Source organism: Lissotriton helveticus, chromosome 2_2 (genome assembly GCF_964261635.1).
Source record: "Lissotriton helveticus chromosome 2_2, aLisHel1.1, whole genome shotgun sequence".
NCBI classification, from domain to species: domain Eukaryota; kingdom Metazoa; phylum Chordata; class Amphibia; order Caudata; family Salamandridae; genus Lissotriton; species Lissotriton helveticus.
Window position 1 is genome coordinate 512,777,659 of NC_136060.1, and position 26,125 is coordinate 512,803,783.

The 26,125-nt window shown below is 53.0% G+C and overlaps 1 protein-coding gene across 2 annotated transcripts in view; it reads right to left on the minus strand.

The window, feature by feature from the left end:
* The window catches only part of LOC144821588 (uncharacterized), a 669,657-nt gene that overhangs the window by 115,738 nt on the left and 527,794 nt on the right, over window positions 1-26,125 (minus strand). For both annotated transcript variants that reach the window (XM_078678797.1, XM_078678798.1), the window contains 3 exons: window positions 5,365-5,516; window positions 2,180-2,234; window positions 985-1,059 (listed from right to left, as the gene is read on the minus strand). In XM_078678797.1, the coding sequence (XP_078534923.1) occupies window positions 985-1,059; window positions 2,180-2,234; window positions 5,365-5,516 (282 nt within the window). The remainder of the gene's footprint in view (window positions 1-984; window positions 1,060-2,179; window positions 2,235-5,364; window positions 5,517-26,125) is intronic.

Here is a 26,125-nt window from a genome sequence, read left to right on the forward strand (position 1 = left end):
TGAACGTTCTCAAGCGCTATGATGTCACTTGCATACCGCCTAACTTGGTTAGTCCCCCCACTTCTTTTTTTCAACGTGTGCACTGGTTCTCTCAGTCTGAGCTCCACAGGGGGCAGCACTGGTCCCTGGAGTGTTTTTAGGTTTTGCCTACGCAATGCGTACGAAGTACGCATGCGCTAGCAAAATCTAATGATATCTCGATATCTCTCTATGTGGGGTCGGGTATCCGCCCCCTCCTCCCATTGGCTAGCTCCATAAATGGAGGCTAGCCATTGGGAGCCGGATCTGTCCGTCAAAGGCCGGACCAGATTCGGGGGCGTTCCCGAGAATGTTTCCCTTTCTGCTCACGTCATGTAGACGTGTTCACTCGGTGGTGCCTTTCTTTTTTGGTTCTTCTCCAGTCTCAAAGACAGGTCAGGCTTGGGTGGCTGTAGTTGGGATCAACGACATTACAAATGAATGGTCCAGGGAAGTACCATCTGAGGCAAGTGAATCTGTGCGAGACAGAGCCCGCTTCAGACGCATCAAAGTCCTAGAGAGACCCCAGAGGGAGGCGCATGCGCAGATGTTGTTGGCGGAAGCAGGAGCAGTCTTGAGGATGACATTAGCAGCTTCTAGGTCTAGAACCAATGATTGTGCAGAGTTCATGCATCCTTGTGTCAGCATGGAACTACGAAGCACGCCATCCTTTGTGCTTTGGGATGAAAAACCGGGACTGGATGGAGGTTAACCTCATGAGATGGGACCAGATGACAACTACGGAATCCTAGAAGGCTGGAGGTAGAGAAGTCACTTGGAAGGAGTTAGGGATGGTGCTTGGAAGGAGTTAATATTGCAGCTTGGAAGGAGTTAGGGATGCGCTCGGAAGGTAAAAGACACATGGATTCTATTGTAGTGACACACGGAGAGGCATCTCGTTCTCAGACCAGATGATGTCAGTAGGGTGGTGTAAACGTGTGCATGTATGTTTCGGTTCATACTCACTGCTGCTTTCTCAATGGATTCACTTCTTCTGAAGCGGTCTCTCATCTCCTCCTCATGCTCCCTTTGCTGCTGTTCCTGTCTCAAAGAGAGAGTAATGAGATGCACGTCACCCCAGATGGGTACCTCAGACCTAGGCATGCTCAGATGTAGCACCTCTCTAAGCACATTCCACCCAGCGTACCCCAAGACTCTTCTGTCATTCCACCGAGTGCACCCCCAGACTCTTCTGTCATTCCACCCAGTGTACCCCCAGACTCTTCTGTCATTCCACCCAGTGCACCCCCAGACTCTTCTGTCATTCCACCCAGTGTACCCCAGACTCTTCTGTCATTCCACCCAGTGCACCCCCAGACTCTTCTGTCATTCCACCGAGTGCACCCCCAGACTCTTCTGTCATTCCACCGAGTGTACCCCCAGACTCTTCTGTCATTCCACCCAGTGTACCCCCAGACTCTTCTGTCATTCCACCCAGTGCACCCCCAGACTCTTCTGTCATTCCACCCAGTGTACCCCAGACTCTTCTGTCATTCCACCCAGTGCACCCCCAGACTCTTCTGTCATTCCACCGAGTGCACCCCCAGACTCTTCTGTCATTCCACCGAGTGTACCCCCAGACTCTTCTGTCAGTGTACTCCCAGACTCTTCTGTCAGTGTACCCCCAGACTCTTCTGTCATTCCACCCAGTGCACCCCCAGACTCTTCTGTCACTCCACCCAGTGCACCCCCAGACTCTTCTGTCATTCCACCCAGTGCACCCCCAGACTCTTCTACCAGGCCTGATAAAGGTCACCCCCCAATATATCTATTGTCCACCAATCAGCTCCTCCCAGTGACGTCACGCCTGCTTGATGCACCATAGACCAATGGGGCTTTGTTGACTCCCTCTCTGACATTCACTCCCACAGGTGGATCCTGCTGGCACGCCTCAGTACTCCACCAACTCACCCACATACGATGGTGCGCTAATCCAGAGCAGAGGCCCTGCTGTCCACCAACTTACTGCCCTCCATCCTCTCACCCACAACTGACAGCCCTTGAACCCAGGGCCAAGGCCCTGTTCTCCACCAACTCACCCAAATGATGGTTCTCTAGCCCAGAACTAAGGAGCTGCCCTCGACCAACTCACCCCCAATCCGCAGGCCTCTAATCCAGGGCTCCAACCCCCCCCCCTTGCACCCAGCACCCCTTCACTCACCCATCTGGACTTCTCTTTCTTCCTCTCCTCCACCTGAAGCCTGGCTTGTTCCTTCCTGGCAGAGATGACAGAAGGGGTTCTTGTTACCAAGGGCAGTACATCCTTCTGCCCCCTTGTCCCCCCCCCCCCCAGGCCTGTTCCCCCACTGTCGGACCCGCATCATTGCGGGATCCTGTGTGTTTGAGGGCTCACAGGTCCTCGCACTGCATGACAGACAGGACCCGGCTCTGGTCTTGAATAGCGCCGCTTCCTTCTAAGCACGCCTCGAAGCGCACGAAAAAAGGAGAAGCGAGAATGGATCAAAGGGCAGAAACATCAGACAAGGCACAGGAAGGATGAAGGGTCCCTCGGGCTGTGTGACAATGGTGAGGGGGGGGGAGGGGGTGGTGTAGGGACCTGTTACTTCCTGCAGTAACACGTGGGGCGGAGAGACATTCGTCGGCTCTTACTCTGTAAGATATGTTGTGATTTCCGAAGAAATTCAAAACTTCCATTGATCAGTGTTTTTTCAGTGACAACCTGGCCTTTTGCACTCCTTTACTGAGATAACTCACTGAAGATCCCTCAGGCCTGGCTCTGCAAGCAGTAGGTATGAAAAGTGGCCTCCAGCCAGAGCCTCTGTGCGCTCCCCTTACCAGTAGTACCTCCAGGACATGGCCTGCACCCAGAGCCTGTGTGCATCCCCCCTTACCTGTGGTACCTATAGGACATGGACCCTCCAACAGCCACACCGGCAAGAAAGCCATCTGGTTCACTGAAAACCTCCAGTCCTCCAAGCGAACCTGCCGAAAGCCAGAGAAGAAATGGCACCGTGAACGAACACCGGACAGCTACGCAGCCCACAAGAAGGCCACCCGCAGAACCATCACCTCATCAAATCCGCCAAAAAGGCCTCCTTCAAAGACCGCCTAGACAACAACGCACACAACAGCAAAGAGCTCTTCAACATTGTGAAGGAACTCTCCAACCTCCGCTCCAACACCAACAACATCCCACCTTCACAAAACCTGTCGACTCGCTGGTCACCTTCTTCCATCGGAAGATCACTGACATCCACGACAGCTTCAACACCACGATCGCCCCGACAACCACTGAGATCTCCGCTCCCACAACCAACATCCGCCCCAACCACCTGCTCTCCTGGACCAACATCAACGACGACAACACCATCAAGATCATGAACACCATCCACTCCGGATCTCCGTCAGACCCATGCCCACACCACATCTTCAACAAAGCCAGCACCGCCATCGCACCTCATCTCCGGAAAGCGATCAACATCTTCTTCGAGACAGCAACCTTCCCGGAAAGCTGGAAGCACGCCGAGATCAACACCTTACTCAAGAAACCCAAGGCGGACCCCAAGAACCTCAAGAACTTCCGGCCCATCTCTCTGCTCCCGTTCCCGGCGAAGGTCATCGAGAAGACCGTCAACAAACAACTGACCCGCTACCTCGAGGAGAACAACATCCTGAACCCGTCCCAGTCATGGTTCCGCAGCAACCACAGCACCTAAACTGCCTTCATTGCCGCCACCAATGACATCAGGACCCTGCTGGACAACGGAGAAACCGCGGCCCTCATCCTCCTGGACCTGTCAGCCGCCTTCGACAAGGTATGCCACCACACACTACGAACACGCCTCCACAATGTCGGAATCCAAGAGAATGCCCTGGAGTGCACCACCTCCTTCCCCTCCGGCAGAACACAGAGCGTCCGCCTCCCCCCCTTCCGCTCCGAGGCCACCGTGATCATCTGCGTCATACCCTAGGGCTCATCCCTCAGCCCAATGCTGTTCGACATCTACATGGCACCACTCGCCCACGTCGCCCGACTGCACGACCTCAACATCATCTCTTACGCCGATGACACCCAGCTGATCCTCTCCCTCACTAAGGACCCCCACACTGCCAAAACGACCTCCAAGAAGGAATGAAAGCCGTTGCAGAATGGATGAGGAACAGCCAACTCAAGCTGAACTCTGACAAGACAGAGGTCCTCATCCTCGGTTCCTCCCCCTCGGCCTGGGACGACTCCTGGTGGCCGGCCGCACTGGGAACAGCTCCAACACCCACCGACCACGTACGCAGCCTAGGAATCATCCTCGACTTCACCCTCTCCATGACTAAGCAGGTCAACGCCGTCTCTTCCTCCTGCTTCAACACCCTCTGCATGCTCCGCAAGATCTATAAGTGGATCCCCACTGAAACGAGAAGAACGGTCACCCAGGCCCTCCTCAGCAGCGGGCTGGACTTTGGAAACGCCCTCTACGCTGGAGCCTCTGCCAAACTCCTGAAGCGGCTGCATGCATCCAGAACCCCTCGGCACGCCTAATCCTCAACATCCCCCACCGCAGCCACATCACCCCTCACCTGAGAGACCTGCACTGGCTCCCCGTCGACAAGAGGATCACCTTCAAGCTCCTCACCCACGCACGCAAGGCAATCCACAACACCGGACCTACGTACCTCAACAGAAGACTCAGCCTCTACACCCCCGGCCGCCAGCTTCGCTCCCTGACCTCGCCCTCGCCACAATCCCCCGCATCCAAAGAGCGACCTCCGGTGGCAGATCGTTCTCCCACCTCGCCGCCAAGACTTGGAACACCCTCCCCATCCACCTACGGCAGACAGAAGACCTGCTGACCTTCAGAAGACTCCTCAAGACCTGGCTCTTCGAGCAGTAGCAGCACCCCTTCCCCTCACCCCCCTTGAGACCCTCACGGTAAGAGGTGCGCTCTACAAATACTATGATTGATTGATTGATTGATTGGACTGCACCAAGAGCCGCTGTGATTTGGGGTTGGGTGAGTGGGGGGGAGTTAAGTCCTGAACCCACACCCTCTTTTCCTCCTTCAGAACGCAGGGGCAGAAGATCTGGGGTGAAGGAGGAGGGGGGCAAGTCGTGAACCCACACCTCCGCTTCCCCCTTCAGAACGCAGGGGGAGAAGATCTGGGGTGAATGGGGGGCCCAAGGCCTGAACCCACACCTCGTCTTCCTACTTCCGACAGCAGGGGGAGGGTGTGAGTCTGGGGCAGATGATCTGGGCTGGAGGGGGAACAAGGTCTGACCTCATCTTATCTGCCCAAGTGTGTTGAACTTCCTCAAGTTTAACCATGAGTGTCCTACGGCGAGAGGCCACATTCATCTACGGCGAGAGGCCATGTTCATGGTGTGCCGCTCACCTTTGCTCCTCGATCATCTGCTCCTTCTCGCGAATCTTGCGATCTCTCTCCTCCGCTTCCCTCCTCTCCTGCTCCATCCTCTCGCGATCCCATCGCTTGCGCTCCTCTTGCAGCCTGCGCCGCTCTTCCTCCTTTCGCTCCTCTTCCTCCCTCTGGAGAACACAAAGACAGATGTCAGAAGGGAGAAGCAGCCAGTGCTTAGTTTGAGGCGGTGGTTTCCGGTGCTCGACACCAGCACTTAATTATGAACACCGGCGCCGATGACAGTCTACCACATGGTGGCACTGTTTATCTAATATAGAGACAAGCACAGCAACAGCTTGGATTATTAATTCAATACACTTTAAAATGGCTATTGCCTGCCTTCCTGGCCAGTCCTACAGCTTTGGGGGCCTGGAATAGTTTAAATTGTCACACTTGTATGGTTTCATGGTCAGTAGCTGTGCATTCTGTTATAGGCGGCGCTGAGAGGAGTAGTGGCTGCAGTGACCGCCTGAAGAGAGCCCCCACGCTTATTTTTTTCACACATTAAGCACTGGAAGCAGCTCGAAGCCAGTGTTGTGTAGTTCATATAACTCTATATAGGATCTGCACGTTTAGACAACATACACTACAGGATTGGTGTCAGACTGTTTCCAGACACCCCCACCGGGTATGTCAGCCTGTACACCAGCTAGCTCACAGTGCCACTAGAAACCCCTCTTAACAAGGAGAGAATAGTTCTTGGCAACTATCGAACATGACAAGCCTGATTCCTCAGGATCGAGGAAACAGTACAGTACTTTTCGCTCAGTCACTCGTGCTCACTTCGTCTCACAGAGATACACAGAATAAATGGTGGGGACGTTTTTCAATTAGTATTTATTGAACCAGCGTCATTCTAGTGTAAAATAGGTGAGCTGAAACAACCATTAGAGAGTAACAGATATAAATGAATATAAGTACGAACTGAATAAAAGGATGGTACATTTCTACCATCGTGCTAAAACAATGAATACAGGCAAGTATATACAATACATGATAGTAGTAAATGCATAGTCTTACGATGCAACCCTAACTAGATGTACTTAAGTGTACTAAACGTGTATGTGGGTGTAAAGCCAAGAATCACTCTAGGATAAAGTCTACCCTAGAACCTAAAGTGAGAGACTGTGGGACCCCGTCTTGGTATCGAGATGGGCACCCGCAAGGGATCCAGACTATTTGGGACTGGTGCACCCAGTCCCTTGGGTGTGCGCACAATTTAATTTAAAACAAAATGTTCCTTGTCGACGTAATCCTTCAGTTTAAACAGTATCTTGATGTTGTTTTGACTGAGCAACCATGAACATAAACATGATTTCACTTATTTTCACAATTTAAATATTGGAGACTGATCTGGTCTTTTCTATCTTTCTCTGTAGACCCCTGAAGAAGGGTCTTGTTTATGACCCGAAATGCATTGGGTGTTGTGAAATAGCTCTTTATTGAAATATAACTTCAAGGAAATTGAAATTGAATTTCGCCATGAATGAATAGATTAATCATGAACAAAATAAATAATTGAAACTTCAAAGACGTTGTGAACTTCTTCAAATAACGAAAGGAATACGTCGAGAAGGAACATTTTGTTTCAAATTAAATTGTGCGCACACCCAAGGGACTGGGTGCACCAGTCCCACATAGTCTGGATATAAGTAGGGCTCTGACAGACACAGTGCAAAGGATGGCGCAGCACACAAAGAACTGTAAATATCATTTAGTCTAAACGCTGTTTAACATACACTATCATGAGAGTGCACGGGGATATCAAACTGCTATTCACCCCGCAAGGGATGTCAGGCCACTGCGAGCTGGAGTGTCTGCGTGCAGGAGCCTCAGCGTCTCGCGTCAGTGTGTCGGCTTGGAAGTCCTTTTCCCCTCTCACTATTTCAGCAAGAGATGATGTATATATACCCAAAGCGGTACCCCCTGGGGATATACTTTGCTGTGTCATGTCGGACTGGGATAACGGAAGGAATGACCCTTTTACATAGTTATTATGCAGGAGATGGTAGGCCTGCTATCCTTCTGTGGTTCCAAGAATCCTCATGCATAATGAATGAGGCTTAAGCTTTTCGAAGAAAACCCCAGGTCTTCTCTGGACATTACCGTAACTAGGTAAAAGGTCAGTACTAAGAACCGTTATATAGTGTAATGGTACGGAGAATATAGGTTCACGGTTAGGTGACTACCTGAGCCTATATTGTGGTACCTATATGGAACATAACACCAGAGTCCACCCTCCCACGACTTCACTTCGTGATCTGGTGACCATCATTGTACAGGACACCGAGTGACGCTCACCACTGACATCTGCTGTCCATGCATGAGTGACAGAGCAGCCATCAGCCGCAGAACGCAAACTGTGGCCTTCAGTCAGACAAACTTGCACTCTGTGGCCTTCAGTTAACAGAAGCAGCAGTCACACAATGATTCAATCTGTGGCATTGTGTTAACACAACTACCAGCCAGACTGCAAACCAGCGGTGACGTGAACCCCCAACTTTAGCAGCTCAAGAGTGGGGTGCCACTGCACCGAGGACCTTGTTTGTAATCTGGGGCTGCCCAGGGCCTTCCACTCTTCTGTCTGCACTCTGCAGAGAACCTGTTAATTGAACCAAGACCAATGAAGGAGACAGAAATGAGGAAACATCTTTAAAGGACAGACAGCAGCAAACAGAGCTATGGGGAAGAGAAAGAATAGAAAGAAAACAATGTGAGGAAAGAACATGGAGAAGAAGGGCAAAGGAAGACAGGGTCAAAGGTGACAGGTGGAAAATATGGAAGAAGGGAAACGTAAAAGGAAAAGTGTAGGGGATGTAGGGTGAAAAGAACACAGTAAGGAAAGGTGCAAGGCTCGGTGGTAGGAAGGGTTAAAGAATGGATGGATTGTAGTGCTATAGGCTCAGTTGAAAGGATAGAAGGATCTATTGATAGGTGGATTGGAGGATTAATAGAAAGAATAAATGCATAGAACAGTGAAACGATTGATTATCGACGTGTGAATGAAATGATCAATAGATGTATGATGGCATGAATTGATGGATGGGTGAAAGGATCGAAAGTTGAAAGGATGGATGGGTGAAAAGATCAAAAGGTGAAAGAATGAATGGATGGATGGGTGAAAGGATCGAACAGTGAAAGGATGAATTGATGGATGGGTGAAAGGATCGAAAGTTGAATGGATGGATGGCTGGGTGAACGGATTGAAAGGATGAATGGATGGATGGGTGAAAGGATCGAATGGTGAAAGGATGAATGGATGGAACAGTGAAAGTATGGATTGTCGATGTGTGAATGAAATGATCAATAGTTGTATGATGACATGAATGGATCGATAGGTGAAAGGATCGAACTGTGAAAGGATGCATGGATGGATGGGTGAAAGGATCAAAAGGTGAAAGGATGAATGGATGGATGAGTGAAAGGATCGAATGGTGAAAGGATGCATGGATGGATGGGTGAAAAGATCAAAAGGTGAAAGAATGAATGGATGGATGGGTGAAAGGATCGAACGGTGAAAGGATGAATGGATGGATGGGTGAAAGGATCGATTATCGACGTGTGAATGAAATGATCAATAGATGTATGATGGCATGAATGGATGGATGGGTGAAAGGATCGAAAGGGGAAAGGATGAATGGATGGATGAGTGAAAGGATCGAACAGTGAAAGGATGAATGGATGGATGGGTGAAAGGATCGAATGGTGAAAGAATGCATGGATAGAACAGTGAAAGGATTGATTATCGACATGTGAATGAAATGATCAATAGATGTATGATGGCATGAATGGATGGATGGGTGAAAGGATCGAAAGGGGAAAGGATGAAGGGAGGAATGGTTGAAAGGATCAAACGGTGAAAGGATGAATGGATGGAACAGTGAAAGTATCGATTATCGACCTGTGAATGAAATGATCAATAGATATGGCCTTCAGATAAGATAACTACAAGCCGCACACTGCAAACTGTGCCCTTCAAATAACACAATTGCAAGCCACACACTGCAACATGTGCTCTCCAGTTTAACACTTCCTGGGTGCCTGAGACGCGAGGAACACTACGGCAGGAAAGGAGCTTATCACGGACTACATTCCTAAACTTCGTCTCAGTTGGATGTCTACTTGAGGATAATTTGATAGAAAGTAATTTTTTCTATGGTTTGGACCAGACCATGTTGGTCTCTAACCACATCAGACCTCTGAAGGCCCCGATTGCACGCCCGTCTTTCCAATATTTATACATACGTTGCCATGGTTTACATGGAGAAGCTGCGTACACACGTCTGAAATATTTAATCACAGAGTACATTCGGATTTCTTTCGCAAGAATCTGTGACCATCAACCTAAAATACTTTAAAGTTGCACTGGACACAACACTACTCCATACGGAAGGCTAGATGACATCCGGATTTGGCCAAACAATCTGCTTTCTTATGCTTTTTTCTAAGCCTTGAAAAAGTCACGCAGTGATGAAACACTTGTCGGCTGTTTGCTGAAGTAAACTAAAAAGAAACCTTGTCAGAGTGGAAAGCACAGAGGAATACAAGGCTACTACATCTGCAAATAACGTGCATTTTATGCAAACTCAGGGGCATATTACCAAGGGCCATTATCACCTCTTTAGCGGGACTTTTTCCCGCTAAAGCGGAGATAATTTTATCGCCCTATTACCTAGCTGTCGCTAACACCAGTTAGCGACAGCTATTAGGAGATAGCGATCATCTTGGGGCCCACTTTGCATGTCAGCGATAATTATCGCTATTGCTTGGTAATATGCCCCTTAATCCTTACTGTTTGGGATTTGTACTATTATGTGAAAACAATGTATGCGTCCTTTGTTTTTGTTTGGTATAAACACCCCCAGCAGCCACAGTTAAATGCCTCCACCAGGCTATCCCCACCTAGGGTTTCCACCTGCCATGTGTCCCCTCAGGAGATCAATTCTGGCACACCCCACTCTGAGGCAGGCCCTAAAAGAGCGCCCGCGTGGCCCCAAAGGCTCTCCTCTCCCTGAGACTGGGGTTAAACACAGCTGGCTCCCGAGATGACATGTGAGCCTTTCAACACCTCAGACACAAGCTGGCACTCACAGGAGGAGCGGATCTCCCAGCAAACCGAACAAAACACTCTCACCCGCCCAGCCTTAAACACACAACTGCTCCTTTCACAGGCTGGCTGGCGAATGCCTCAGGTGTGTCCCTCGTGCTGCAAGGCGGGGCCAGGCAGGCAGGTGAACGTGTGCGGTGTACACAACACACCAGGCTCGCACGTGTTGAAAATGTGTTGAATGGCTGTGTTTAGGGCGAATGTGAGCGTTACGGTGCGTTCTTGTGTGTGAGCACACGTGTGTGGGTGCACGTTTGTGTGTATGTGCGTGTGTGTGGAGGGTATGTTTGAGGGTGTGTGTGTTTGTGTACGTGTGTACCTTTGTGTGTGGAGGGTGTCCGTGTGTGCATGCACTGGTGTGTGTGTGTCTCTATGTCAGAAATGCCAAAAGACCGGATTCAGGAGGGAGACTCCATATTCTTGAAGCAAAAAAGTGCTTTATTTTTCTGTCTCCCACCTGAAATTGCCTCTGCTTCAATAGAAGAACATGGTGAAAATATATTGTCTTGTTTTCTTTCAGTCTCACACTTTCCTGTTCTAAAATGTTGGCTAGCATACTGTGTGTGTGTGTGGTATGTGTGTATTGGTCTATGTGTGTATGTGTGCATGCATGCATGTGTGTGTATTGATATATGTATGCGTGTGTTTGTGTGTATGTGTGTATGGAAGATGTCTGTGTCCATATCAATATATTATATTCCAGGTCACCGGGGAGGGCTCCAATAGGAGCGAGTGACCTCACACACCCGAGAGGTGTCATGCTTCATCATTTGTCTTGAAAGGATGTTTGAAATTAAGTTGAATCAATACAGCTGTGAAAGTAAAATGCAATGACGTGATGCGTTGTATTTCCAAATCTGCATGAGTAACTAGCAGTTCCAAAACTGGTGGCCAGGTCATCCTTTAAAAAAAAAAAAATGCTTCTTCATGTGGGCCGGCGCTGCAATGACGACTGGCACCCACTAGGGGGCGTTCTGCCAGCGATCTTTTCAATGCCGTCAGCTGAAGTGTGGGTGTGTGGGTTCTGTTGTGTAGTGTGGTGATAAGAGGTGGGTTAAAATAGGTGTAGTGATGCTAAGTGTCAATTTAATTATTGAAAAAAGCACACCGCTCCAGATAAAAACGTGGGGGCATATTTACATGTTCTGGCGCATCTCTGCAAATCAGCAGGAATACGCCACAACAGATGCGTCATGCAATTCCCTCCTTCCAACACCACAGATGCGCCGCATTTACAATGCGGCGCACCATGGTGCAAAGAAGGGAAGATGCGTGACGCATCTTGTAGCGTATGGGCGGCACATTGCTGCAGTCGCGTCGCAAGTGTGACGTAACTCCTGCAATGCACAGGGGCCACCCATACTCAACGTGGTGCGTCTCTTCTTACGCCTGCTTCAAGCAGGTGTAAGGATTTGACGCAGCAACGTCGTAAAACTGACTCAGTGAAATCTTATAGATTTCACTGCGCCAGTTTTACGGGGCTTTCCTGCGAGGGAACGGCCACCCTGCGACAGAACGCCCAGATGAAACCTGACGCAGGTTTCATGTGGTGTAGGGCTTTACAACGTGACGCATCTGCCTAGATGCGTCACGTTGTAAATAAGTCACAACGTGGCGCATTGTTTACGCCGCTGCTGCGTCACATAAGTGACGCAACGGCGGCGGAAAAGTGTCGCAAGGGGCTTGTAAATCTGCCCCTTTGTGCTCAACTAAGAAGTAATGGCCTTTACTGAGCCAGATGCAACAAATAGTAGTATAAAGATGGAGGGCAAAGACCTAATGCACAGACTTGCACCTGAGTACGATGAGCACAGGCGTGCTGTCAGAGAGTTGCTAAGACCCTCAGAAGGTGCGTTATCGGCCAGGGAAGGATTGGCCTGTAGCCGTGGCAACGGGCGACTCGTAGTCCAGTGGTGACAGTACTCGGCCAGACCGTAGAGCATTTTGAGGGATGTCGCCCCTGCAATCAGGACCCCCTCACCATCTTTGTGGACCGAGGAATCCCTGTAGGAAGATCCCCCCCCCATTGACTGCATCGCATCAACAGCATCCTTGGAGCATCTCCAGCATCCTTCATCCCTTGCATCAGGACCACTCCATATGAATCCATTGCAACGTGGATAAAGGGCCTGGCGCTGCTGAAGGAGCGCCCTTCCTCTGAAGGGATCTGTTCTTGAGGCCCTTGCATCAGGACCACTCCATAGGAATCCATTGCAAGAAGACCCATCGACCACGTCACATCCACAGTATCCTCGGGGCATCTCCAGCATCCTTCATCCCTCGCATCAGGACCACTCCATAGGAATCCCTGCAAGAAGACCGGTCGACCGCGTCACATCCACAGCATCCTTTGAGCATCATCTGCATCCTTCATCCCTTGCATCAGGACCACTCCATAGGAATCCATTGCAACGTGAATAAAGGGCCTGCCAAAGGCTGAAGGAGCGCCCTTCCTCTGAAGGGATCTGTTCTTGAGGCCCTTGCATCAGGACCACTCCATAGGAATCCATTGCAAGAAGACCCATCGACCACGTCACATCCACAGCATCCTCAAAGCATCTCCACCATCCTTCATCCCTTGCATCAGGACCACTCCATAGGAATCCATTGCAACGTGGATAAAGGGCCTGGCGCGGCTGAAGGAGCACCCTTACTCTGAAGGGATCCGTTCCTGAGGCCCTTGCATCAGGACCACTCCATAGGAATCCATTGCATGAAGACCCATCGACCACGTCACATCCACAGCATCCTCGGAGCATCTCCAGCATCCTTCATCCCTTGCATCAGGACCACTCCATAGGAATCCCTGCAAGAAGACCCATCGACCGCGTCGCATCCACAGCATCCTTTGAGCATCTTCAGCATCCTTCATCCCTTGCATCAGGACCACTAGCATAGAAAAGTCCAGCAATAAGACCCATCGACCGCGTTACATCCACAGCATCCTTCGAGCGTCTCCAGCATCCTTCATCCCTTGCATCAGGACCACTAGCATAGAAAAGCCCCGCAAGAAGACCCATCGACCGCGTCACATCCACAGCATCCTCAGAGCATCTCCAGCACCCTTCATCCCTCACATCAGGACCACTCCATAGGAATCCCTGCAAGAAGACCCATCGACCGAGTCACATCCACAGCATCCTCGGAGCATCTCCAGCATCCTTCATCCCTCGCATCAGGACCACTCCATAGGAATCCATTGCAACGTGGATACAGGGCCTGGCACGGCTGAAGGAGCGCCCTTCCTCTGAAGGGATCTGTTCTTGAGGCCCTTGCATCAGGACCACTCCATAGGAATCCCTGCAAGAAGACCTATTGACCACGTCACATCCACAGCATCCTCGGAGCATCTCCAGCATCCTTCATCCCTCGCATCAGGACCACTCCATAGGAATCCCTGCAAGAAGACCCATCGACCGCGTCACATCCACAGCATCCTCGGAGCATCTCCAGCATCCTTCATCCCTCGCATCAGGACCACTCCATAGGAATCCATTGCAACGTGGATAAAGTGCCTGGCACTGCTGAAGGAGCACCCTTCCTCTGAAGGAAAGTGTTCTTGAGGCCTTTACTGGTCCCCCTGACTATCTCCCTGACCGAGTGGGTCGCCCCAAGCGTTTCTAGCCGACTGCATTGACATTTACTTAAGTTTTCCTTCAAAACATTTCCGAGTGTTCAATTCCTTGACTTTGCTTGATTTAGTGTTGCTTATAAAATCCATGTCTCCGAAGCCCTCCAGTGGATCTTTTTCGTTCTAGTGTCTGAATTCCTAGAAAAATACAGTCTATTTTTTATAAATTGGTGTCGATTTTCTTGAGTGTCACGTTGATTCCTTCGTCATTTGTTTTAATGCTGTTTAAATGCCTTACAGTTTTGCCTCTGTGTAAGTCTTGCTGCCAGCACCACAGCTGCCCAGGGCTGAGCTGAGGGGTTTACAGATGAAACCTACTGGACTTAAAGGGGTTTGGATGTGCATTACACAGTGAGGTCACACAACCGCACCATATAATACTCCCCATTTGCACACACACATACATGTACAATTGGACACATACACACACATATATCTATGCATGCATACATACCGAGTGGAGACCCCAACTCGAAGCTCACTCGCTGAGTGTATTTGTGCATCCTCCGCGCCTCTAAAGGCTTCCTAATACAGCCACTTGGACGACAAGGTAGAGGTAAAGGTCCAGAAATGCCCTTTACTTCTAAACACCCTCGGGATGAGACTTTTAAAGGTGGCAGCAACAGTGTAATGTTTTATTCAAAGTATATATCCAACAGGCAGCTGTTTTAAGCCCATAATTGGAGAACTTTGACTTGTGAGTTTACAGCTTGATTTCTATAAAAGCTGCCAGCAGGTGAAAATATTTGGACAAACTCTCGTGTGCCAACTCTCCAGCTGCAGAGAACTTGCCACTTATGGTCAAGAAAAAGAAAGGATGGCATTGGTAGGAGTTATTACTCCTCGCCCCAAAATGTCCCTTTTAGCTCAGCCTCTCAGTATCGGTAAACACTGCTTTTTCTATACACAGTGGGTACGAAATGCAGACCTCCTCCTTCTGGACAAAGGATATCTTGGCACTAGAACTTCTAGTTGGGCCCTTGTAGCGTGCCGCAAACAGAACTGTCTGAGTTCTAGCTTCATTAGTGCAAGTAAGGTGCAGCTGCGTGTACAACATTCGCTTATTACGTGAGCCCCACCAGGTCTCTGTCGCACAAAGAGACTTTGCTGGCTTCAGGTAGGGCGCCTAGACTCACCAGGGCTCCATGTCTGGCTTCTAAGTGCTTACCACCATGAAGCCAAACTACCTGCAGAATTAAAACAAACACTGCCAAAGCCAGTTGGGCTGGTGTTGGCTTCCAATGTTTTGGTTTTGTCAATGCTGGTTTGGTGTTGGCTTCCAGGGCTTTGGCTTTGTCAATGCTGGTTTTGTTTTGACATTGTTTTTGTTAAACGTTTCTTTTGGAGTGGCTGCCGGGCCATCACCTGTGTATAACAAGCATTTGTAATCCAATAGGTCTTGCATTACTGATAGTTTGAGGGATTGGCCTTCCAAATAATAACGCAACGCCAATACCTCATCCTTTCAGTGATGCGAGATTAAGTGCATTGTGAGCCAGGAACCAGCATTGAATGTCTCGGTGCAGTACCGCAAGCTGCTCCTAGAGGACCCTAGTGAGTAAGGCACAGCACTGCATGTCTCGGTGCTGTACCGCAAGCTGCTCCTAGAGGTCCCTAGTGAGCAAGACACCAGCACTGCATGTCTCGGTGCAGTACCGTAAGCTCCTCCTAGAGGTCTCTAGTGAGCAAGGCACCAGCACTGCATGTCTAGGTGCAGTACCGCAAGCTGCTCCTAGAGGCCCCTAGTGAGCAAGGCACCAGCACTGCATGTCTAGGTGCAGTACCACAAGCTTATCCTAGAGGTCCCTAGTGAGCAAGGCACCAGCACTGCATGTCTAGGTGCAGTACCACAAGCTGCTCCTAGAGGTCCCTAGTGAGCAAGGCACAGCACTGCATGTCTCGGTGCAGTACCGCAAGCTGCTCCTAGAGGTCCCTACTGAGCAAGGCACCAGCACTGCTTGTCTCGGTGCAGTACCGCAAGCTTATCCTAGAGGTCCCTAGTGAGCAAGGCACCAGCACTGCATGTCTAGGTGCAGTACCACAAGCTGCTCCTAGAGGTCCCTACTGAGCAAGGCACCAGCACTGCTTGTCTCGGTGCAGTACCGCAAGCTGCTCCTAGAGGTCTCCAGTGAGCAAGGCACAGCACTGCATGTCTCGGTGCAGTACCGCAAGCTGCTCCTAGAGGTCCCTAGTGAGCAAGGCACCAGCACTGCATGTCTCGGTGCAGTACCGCAAGCTGGTCCTAGAGGTCCCTAGTGAGCAAGGCACCAGCACTGCATGTCTAGGTGCAGTACCGCAAGCTGCTCCTAGAGGTCCCTAGTGAGCAAGGCTCCAGCACTGCTTGTCTAGGTGCAGTACCGCAAGCTGCTCCTAGAGGTCCCTAGTGAGCAAGGCTCCAGCACTGCTTGTCTAGGTGCAGTACCGCAAGCTGCTCCTAGAGGTCCCTAGTGAGCAAGGCACCAGCACTGCATGTCTAGGTGCAGTACCGCAAGCTGCTCCAAGAGGTCCCTAGTGAGCAAGGCACCAGCACTGCATGTCTAGGTGCAGTACCGCAAGCTGCTCCTAGAGGTCTCTAGTGAGCCAGGCACCAGCACTGCTTGTCTCGGTGCAGTACCGCAAGCTGCTCCTAGAGGTCTCCAGTGAGCAAGGCACAGCACTGCATGTCTCGGTGCAGTACCACAAGCTGCTCCTAGAGGTCCCTAGTGAGCAAGGCACAGCACTGCATGTCTCGGTGCAGTACCGCAAGCTGCTCTCAGAGGTCCCTAGTGAGCAAGGCACCAGCACTGCATGTCTCTGTGCAGTACCGCAAGCTGCTCCTAGAGGTCCCTAGTGAGCAAGGCTCCAGCACTGCATGTCTCTGTGCAGTACCGCAAGCTGCTCCTAGAGATCCCCAGTGAGCGAGGCACCAGCACTGCATGTCTAGGTGCAGTACCACAAGCTGCTCCTAGAGGTCCCTAGTGAGCAAGGCACCAGCACTGCTTGTCTAGGTGCAGTACCGCAAGCTGCTCCTAGAGGTCCCTAGTGAGGAAGGCACCAGCACTGCATTGTCTCGGTGCAGTACCACAAGCTGCTCCTAGAGGTCCCTAGGGAGGAAGGCACAACACTGCATATCTAGGTGCAGTACCGCAAGCTGCTCTCAGAGGTCCCTAGTGAGCAAGGCACCAGCACTGCATGTCTCTGTGCAGTACCGCAAGCTGCTCCTAGAGGTCCCTAGTGAGCAAGGCTCCAGCACTGCATGTCTCTGTGCAGTACCGCAAGCTGCTCCTAGAGATCCCCAGTGAGCGAGGCACCAGCACTGCATGTCTAGGTGCAGTACCACAAGCTGCTCCTAGAGGTCCCTAGTGAGCAAGGCACCAGCACTGCTTGTCTAGGTGCAGTACCGCAAGCTGCTCCTAGAGGTCCCTAGTGAGGAAGGCACCAGCACTGCATTGTCTCGGTGCAGTACCACAAGCTGCTCCTAGAGGTCCCTAGGGAGGAAGGCACCAGCACTGCATGTCTAGGTGCAGTACCGCAAGCTGCTCCTAGAGGTCCCTAGTGAGGAAGGCACCAGCACTGCATTGTCTCGGTCCAGCACCGCAAGCTGCTCCTAGAGGTCCCTAGTGAGCAAGGCACCAGCACTGCTTGTCTAGGTGCAGTACCACAAGCTGCTCCTAGAGGTCCCTAGTGAGGAAGGCACCAGCACTGCATGTCTAGGTGCAGTACCGCAAGCTGCTCCTAGAGGTTCCTAGTGAGCAAGGCATCAGCACTGCATGTCTAGGTGCAGTACCACAAGCTGCTCCTAGAGGTCCCTAGTGAGCAAGGCACCAGCACTGCTTGTCTAGGTGCAGTACCGCAAGCTGCTCCTAGAGGTCCCTAGTGAGGAAGGCACCAGCACTGCATGTCTAGGTGCAGTACCGCAAGCTGCTCCTAGAGGTTCCTAGTGAGCAAGGCACCAGCACTGCTTGTCTAGGTGCAGTACCGCAAGCTGCTCCTAGAGGTCCCTAGTGAGGAAGGCACCGGCACTGCATGTCTCGGTGCGGTACCACAAGCTGCTCCTAGAGGTCCCTAGGGAGGAAGGCACCAGCACTGCATGTCTAGGTGCAGTACCGCAAGCTGCTCCTAGAGGTCCCTAGTGAGCAAGGCACCAGCACTGCATGTCTAGCTGCAGTATCACAAGCTGCTCCTAGAGGTCCCTAGTGAGCAAGGCACAGCACTGCATGTCTAGGTGCAGTACCGCAAGCTGCTCCTAGAGGTCCCTAGTGAGCAAGGCACCAGCACTGCATGTCTAGCTGCAGTATCACAAGCTGCTCCTAGAGGTCCCTAGTGAGCAAGGCACAGCACTGCATGTCTCGGTGCAGTACCGCAAGCTGCTCCTAGAGGTCCTGAGTGAGCAAGGCACCAGCACTGCTTGTCTAGGTGCAGTACCACAAGCTGCTCCTAGAGGTCCCTGGTGAGCAAGGCACCAGCACTGCATGTCTAGGTACAGTACCACAAGCTGCTCCTAGAGGTCCCTAGTGAGCAAGGCACCAGCACTGCATGTCTAGGTGCAGTACCACAAGCTGTTCCTAGAGGTCCCTAGTGAGCAAGGCACCAGCACTGCATGTCTCGGTGCAGTACCACAAGCTGCATCTAGAGGTCCCTTGTGAGCAAGGCACCAGCACTGCATGTCTCGGTGCAGTACCACAAGCTGCATCTAGAAGTCTCTAGTGAGCAAGGCACCAGCACTGCATGTCTCGGTGCAGTACCACAAGCTGCATCTAGAGGTCCCTAGTGAGCAAGGCACCAGCACTGCATGTCTCGGTGCAGTACCGCAAGCTGCTCCTAGAGGACCCTAGTGAGGAAGGCACCAGCACTGCATGTCTCGGTGCAGTACCACAAGCTGCTCCTGGAGGTCCCTAGTGAGCAAGGCACCAGCACTGCATGTCTCGGTGCAGTACCGCAAGCTGCTCCTAGAGGACCCCAGTGAGCAAGGCACCAGCACTGCATGTCTAGGTGCAGTACCACAAGCTGCTCCTAGAGGTCTCTAGTGAGCAAGGCACCAGCACTGCATGTCTAGGTGCAGTACCATAGGCTGCTCCTAGAGGTCTCTAGTGAGCAAGGCACCAGCACTGCATGTCTCGGTGCAGTACCGCAAGCTGCTCCTAGAGGACCCTAGTGAGGAAGGCACCAGCACTGCATGTCTCGGTGCAGCACCGCAAGCTGCTCCTGGAGGTCCCTAGTGAGCAAGGCACCAGCACTGCATGTCTCGGTGCAGTACCGCAAGCTGCTCCTGGAGGTCCCTAGTGAGCAAGGCACCAGCACTGCATGTCTCGGTGCAGTACCGCATGCTGCTCCTAGACCCTAGTGAGGAAGGCACCAGCACTGCATGTCTCGGTGCAGTACCGCAAGCTGCTCCTAAAGGTTCCTAGTGAGCAAGGCACAGCACTGCATGTCTAGGTGCAGGACCGCAAGCTGCTCCTAGAGGCCCCTAGTGAGCAAGGCACAGCACTGCATGTCTAGGTGCAGTACCGCAAGCTGCTCCTAGAGGTCCCTAGTGAGCAAGGCACCAGCACTGAATGTCTTGGTGCAGTACCGCAAGCTGCTCCTAGAGGCCCCTAGTGAGCAAGGCACCAGCACTGCATGTCTCGGTGCAGTACCACAAGCTGCATCTAGAGGTCCCTTGTGAGCAAGCCAACAGCACTGCATGTCTAGGTGCAGTACCACAAGCTGCTCCTAGAGGTCCCTAGTGAGCAAGGTACCAGCACTGCATGTCTAGGTGCAGTACCACAAGCTGCTCCTAGAGGTCCCTAGTGAGCAAGTTACCAGCACTGCATGTCTAGGTGCAGTACCACAAGCTGCTCCTAGAGGTCCCTGGTGAGCAAGGTACCAGCACTGCATGTCTAGGTGCAGTACCACAAGCTGCTCCAAGAGGTCCCTAGTGAGCAAGGTACCAGCACTGCATGTCTCGGTGCAGTACCACAAGCTGCTCCTAGAGGTCCCTAGTGAGCAAGGCACCAGCACTGCATGTCTAGGTGCAGTACCACAGGCTGGTCCTAGAGGTCCCTAGTGAGCAAGGCACCAGCACTGCATGTCTAGGTGCAGTACCACAAGCTGCTCCTAGAGGTCCCTAGTGAGCAAGGTACCAGCACTGCATGTCTAGGTGCAGTACCACAAGCTGCTCCTAGAGGTCCCTAGTGAGCAAGGCACCAGCACTGCATGTCTAGGTACAGTACCACAAGCTGCTCCTAGAGCTCCCTAGTGAGCAAGGCACCAGCACTGCATGTCTAGGTGCAGTACCACAGGCTGGTCCTAGAGGTCTCTAGTGAGCAAGGCACCAACACTGCAGGTCTCGGTGCAGTACCGCAAGCAGCTCCTAGAGGTCTCTAGTGAGCAAGGCACCAGCACTGCATGTCTAGGTGCAGTACCACAAGCTGCTCCTGGAGGTCCCTAGTGAGCAAGGCACCAGCACTGCATGTCTCGGTGCAGTACCGCAAGCTGCTCCTAGAGGTCCCTAGTGAGCAAGGCACCAGCACTGCATGTCTCGGTGCAGTACCGCAAGCTGCTCCTAGAGGTCCCTAGTGAGCAAGGCACCAGCACTGCATGCCTCGGTGCAGTACCACAAGCTGGTCCTAGAGGTCCCTATTGAGCCAGGCACCAACACTGCATGTTTCGGTGCAGTACCGCAAGCTGCTCCTAGAGGTCTCTAGTGGGCAAGGTACCAGCACTGCATGTCTAGGTGCAGTACCACAAGCTGGTCCTAGAGGTCCCTATTGAGCCAGGCACCAACACTGCATGTCTCGGTGCAGTACCGCAAGCTGCTCCTAGAGGTCTCTAGTGGGCAAGGTACCAGCACTGCATGTCTAGGTGCAGTACCACAAGCTGGTCCTAGAGGTCCCTAGTGAGCAAGGCACCAGCACTGCATGTCTCGGTGCAGTACCGCAAGCTGCTCCTAGAGGACCCTAGTGAGGAAGGCACCAGCACTGCATGTCTCGGTGCAGCACCGCAGCTGCTTCTAGAGGTCCCTAGTGAGCAAGGCACAGCACTGCATGTCTAGGTGCAGGACCGCAAGCTGCTCCTAGAACTCCCTAGTGAGCAAGGCACCAGCACTGCATGTCTAGGTGCAGTACCACAAGCTGCTCCTAGAGGTCCCTAGTGAGCAAGGCACCAACACTGCATGTCTCGGTGCAGTACCGCTAGCAGCTCCTAGAGGTCTCTAGTGAACAAGGCACCAGCACTGCATGTCTCGGTGCAGTACCGCAAGCTGCTCCTAGAGGTCTCTAGTGAGCAAGGCACCAGCACTGCTTGTCTCGGTGCTGTACCGCAAGCTGCTCCTAGAGGTCCCTAGTGAGCAAGGCACCAGCACTGAATGTCTCGGTGCAGTACCGCAAGCTGCTCCTGGAGGTCCCTAGTGAGCAAGGCACCAGCACTGCATGTCTCGTTGCAGTACCGCAAGCTGCTCCTAGAGGTCCCTAGTGAGCAAGGCACCAGCACTGAATGTCTCGGTGCAGTACCACAAGCTGCTCCTGGAGGTCCCTAGTGAGCAAGGCACCAGCACTGCATGTCTCGGTGCAGTACCGCAAGCTGCTCCTAGAGGACCCTAGTGAGGAAGGCACCAGCACTGCATGTCTCGGTGCAGCACCGCAGCTGCTTCTAGAGGTCCATAGTGAGCAAGGCACCAGCACTGCATGTCTAGGTGCAGTACCACAAGCTGCTCCTAGAGGTCTCTAGTGAGCAAGGCACCAGCACTGCATGTCTAGGTGCAGTACCGCAAGCTGCTCCCAGAGGTCCCTAGTGAGCAAGGCACCAGCACTGCATGTCTAGGTGCAGTACCGCAAGCTGCTCCCAGAGGTCCCTAGTGAGCAAGGCACCAGCACTGCATGTCTCGGTGCAGTACCGCAAGCTGCTCCTGGAGGTCCCTAGTGAGCAAGGCACCAGCACTGCATGTCTCGGTGCAGTACCGCAAGCTGCTCCTAGAGGACCCTAGTGAGGAAGGCACCAGCACTGCATGTCTCGGTGCAGTACCACAAGCTGCTCCTGGAGGTCCCTAGTGAGCAAGGCACCAGCACTGCATGTCTCGGTGCAGCACCGCAGCTGCTTCTAGAGGTCCCTAGTGAGCAAGGCACCAGCACTGCATGTCTAGGTGCAGTACCACAAGCTGCTCCTAGAGGTCTCTAGTGAGCAAGGCACCAGCACTGCATGTCTAGGTGCAGTACCATAGGCTGCTCCTAGAGGTCTCTAGTGAGCAAGGCACCAGCACTGCATGTCTCGGTGCAGTACCGCAAGCTGCTCCTAGAGGACCCTAGTGAGGAAGGCACCAGCACTGCATGTCTCGGTGCAGCACCGCAAGCTGCTCCTGGAGGTCCCTAGTGAGCAAGGCACCAGCACTGCATGTCTCGGTGCAGTACCGCAAGCTGCTCCTGGAGGTCCCTAGTGAGCAAGGCACCAGCACTGCATGTCTCGGTGCAGTACCGCATGCTGCTCCTAGACCCTAGTGAGGAAGGCACCAGCACTGCATGTCTCGGTGCAGCACCACAAGCTGCTCCTAGAGGTCCCTTGTGAGCAAGCCAACAGCACTGCATGTCTAGGTGCAGTACCACAAGCTGCTCCTAGAGGTCCCTAGTGAGCAAGGCACGAGCACTGCATGTCTAGGTGCAGTACCACAAGCTGCTCCTAGAGGTCCCTAGTGAGCAAGGCACCAGCACTGCATGTCTAGGTACAGTACCACAAGCTGCTCCTAGAGCTCCCTAGTGAGCAAGGCACCAGCACTGCATGTCTAGGTGCAGTACCACAAGCTGCTCCTGGAGGTCCCTAGTGAGCAAGGCACCAGCACTGCATGTCTAGGTGCAGTACCACAAGCTGCTCCTGGAGGTCCCTAGTGAGCAAGGCACCAGCACTGCATGTCTCGGTACAGTACCACAAGCTGCTCCTAGAGGTCCCTAGTGAGCAAGGCACCAGCACTGCATGTCTCGGTGCAGTACCGCAAGCTGCTCCTAGAGGTCCCTAGTGAGCAAGGCACCAGCACTGCATGTCTCGGTGCAGTACCGCAAGCTGCTCCTAGAGCTCCCTAGTGAGCAAGCCAACAGCACTGCATGTCTAGGTGCAGTACCACAAGCTGCTCCTGGAGGTCCCTAGTGAGCAAGGCACCAGCACTGCATGTCTCGGTACAGTACCACAAGCTGCTCCTAGAGGTCCCTAGTGAGCAAGGCACCAGCACTGCATGTCTCGGTGCAGTATCGCAAGCTGCTCCTAGAGGTCCCTAGTGAGCAAGGCACCAGCACTGCATGCCTCGGTGCAGTACCACAAGCTGGTCCTAGAGGTCCCTATTGAGCCAGGCACCAACACTGCATGTCTCGGTGCAGTACCGCAAGCTGCTCCTAGAGGTCTCTAGTGGGCAAGGTACCAGCACTGCATGTCTAGGTGCAGTACCACAAGCTGGTCCTAGAGGTCCCTATTGAGCCAGGCACCAACACTGCATGTCTCGGTGCAGTACCGCAAGCTGCTCCTAGAGGTCTCTAGTGAGCAAGGCACCAGCACTGCATGTCTCGGTGCAGTACCGCAAGCTGCTCCTAGAGGACCCTAGTGAGGAAGGCACCAGCACTGCATGTCTCGGTGCAGCACCGCAGCTGCTTCTAGAGGTCCCTAGTGAGCAAGGCACAGCACTGCATGTCTCGGTGCAGTACCGCAAGCTGCTCCTAGAGGACCCTAGTGAGCAAGGCACAGCACTGCATGTCTAGGTGCAGGACCGCAAGCTGCTCCTAGAACTCCCTAGTGAGCAAGGCACCAGCACTGCATGTCTAGGTGCAGTACCACAAGCTGCTCCTAGAGCTCCCTAGTGAGCAAGGCACCAACACTGCATGTCTCGGTGCAGTACCGCTAGCAGCTCCTAGAGGTCTCTAGTGAACAAGGCACCAGCACTGCATGTCTCGGTGCAGTACCGCAAGCTGCTCCTAGAGGTCTCTAGTGAGCAAGGCACCAGCACTGCTTGTCTCGGTGCTGTACCGCAAGCTGCTCCTAGAGGTCCCTAGTGAGCAAGGCACCAGCACTGAATGTCTCGGTGCAGTACCGCAAGCTGCTCCTGGAGGTCCCTAGTGAGCAAGGCACCAGCACTGCATGTCTCGTTGCAGTACCGCAAGCTGCTCCTAGAGGTCCCTAGTGAGCAAGGCACCAGCACTGAATGTCTCGGTGCAGTACCACAAGCTGCTCCTGGAGGTCCCTAGTGAGCAAGGCACCAGCACTGCATGTCTCGGTGCAGTACCGCAAGCTGCTCCTAGAGGACCCTAGTGAGCAAGGCACCAGCACTGCATGTCTCGGTGCAGTACCGCAAGCTGCTCCTGGAGGTCCCTAGTGAGCAAGGCACCAGCACTGCATGTCTCGGTGCAGTACCGCAAGCTGCTCCTAGAGGACCCTAGTGAGGAAGGCACCAGCACTGCATGTCTCGGTGCAGCACCGCAGCTGCTTCTAGAGGTCCATAGTGAGCAAGGCACCAGCACTGCATGTCTAGGTGCAGTACCACAAGCTGCTCCTAGAGGTCTCTAGTGAGCAAGGCACCAGCACTGCATGTCTCGGTGCAGTACCGCAAGCTGCTCCCAGAGGTCCCTAGTGAGCAAGGCACCAGCACTGCATGTCTCGGTGCAGTACCGCAAGCTGCTCCTGGAGGTCCCTAGTGAGCAAGGCACCAGCACTGCATGTCTCGGTGCAGTACCGCAAGCTGCTCCTGGAGGTCCCTAGTGAGCAAGGCACCAGCACTGCATGTCTCGGTGCAGTACCGCAAGCTGCTCCTAGAGGACCCTAGTGAGGAAGGCACCAGCACTGCATGTCTCGGTGCAGTACCACAAGCTGCTCCTGGAGGTCCCTAGTGAGCAAGGCACCAGCACTGCATGTCTCGGTGCAGCACCGCAGCTGCTTCTAGAGGTCTCTAGTGAGCAAGGCACCAGCACTGCATGTCTGGGTGCAGTACCGCAAGCTGCTCCTAGAGGTCCCTAGTGAGCAAGGCACCAGCACTGCATGTCTGGGTGCAGTACCGCAAGCTGCTCCTAGAGGTCCCTAGTGAGCAAGGCACCAGCACTGCATGTCTAGGTGCAGTACCACAAGCTGCTCCTAGAGGTCTCTAGTGAGCAAGGCACCAGCACTGCATGTCTAGGTGCAGTACCATAGGCTGCTCCTAGAGGTCTCTAGTGAGCAAGGCACCAGCACTGCATGTCTCGGTGCAGTACCGCAAGCTGCTCCTAGAGGACCCTAGTGAGGAAGGCACCAGCACTGCATGTCTAGGTGCAGTACCATAGGCTGCTCCTAGAGGTCTCTAGTGAGCAAGGCACCAGCACTGCATGTCTCGGTGCAGTACCGCATGCTGCTCCTAGACCCTAGTGAGGAAGGCACCAGCACTGCATGTCTCGGTGCAGTACCGCAAGCTGCTCCTGGAGGTCCCTAGTGAGCAAGGCACCAGCACTGCATGTCTCGGTGCAGCACCGCAGCTGCTTCTAGAGGTCCCTAGTGAGCAAGGCACCAGCACTGCATGTCTAGGTGCAGTACCACAAGCTGCTCCTAGAGGTCTCTAGTGAGCAAGGCACCAGCACTGCATGTCTCGGTGCAGTACCGCATGCTGCTCCTAGACCCTAGTGAGGAAGGCACCAGCACTGCATGTCTCGGTGCAGTACCGCAAGCTGCTCCTGGAGGTCCCTAGTGAGCAAGGCACCAGCACTGCATGTCTCGGTGCAGCACCGCAGCTGCTTCTAGAGGTCCCTAGTGAGCAAGGCACCAGCACTGCATGTCTCGGTGCAGCACCGCAGCTGCTTCTAGAGGTCCCTAGTGAGCAAGGCACCAGCACTGCATGTCTAGGTGCAGTACCACAAGCTGCTCCTAGAGGTCCCTAGTGAGCAAGGCACCAGCACTGCATGTCTCGGTGCAGTACCGCAAGCTGCTCCTAGAGGACCCTAGTGAGGAAGGCACCAGCACTGCATGTCTCGGTGCAGTACCACAAGCTGCTCCTGGAGGTCCCTAGTGAGCAAGGCACCAGCACTGCATGTCTCGGTGCAGTACCGCAG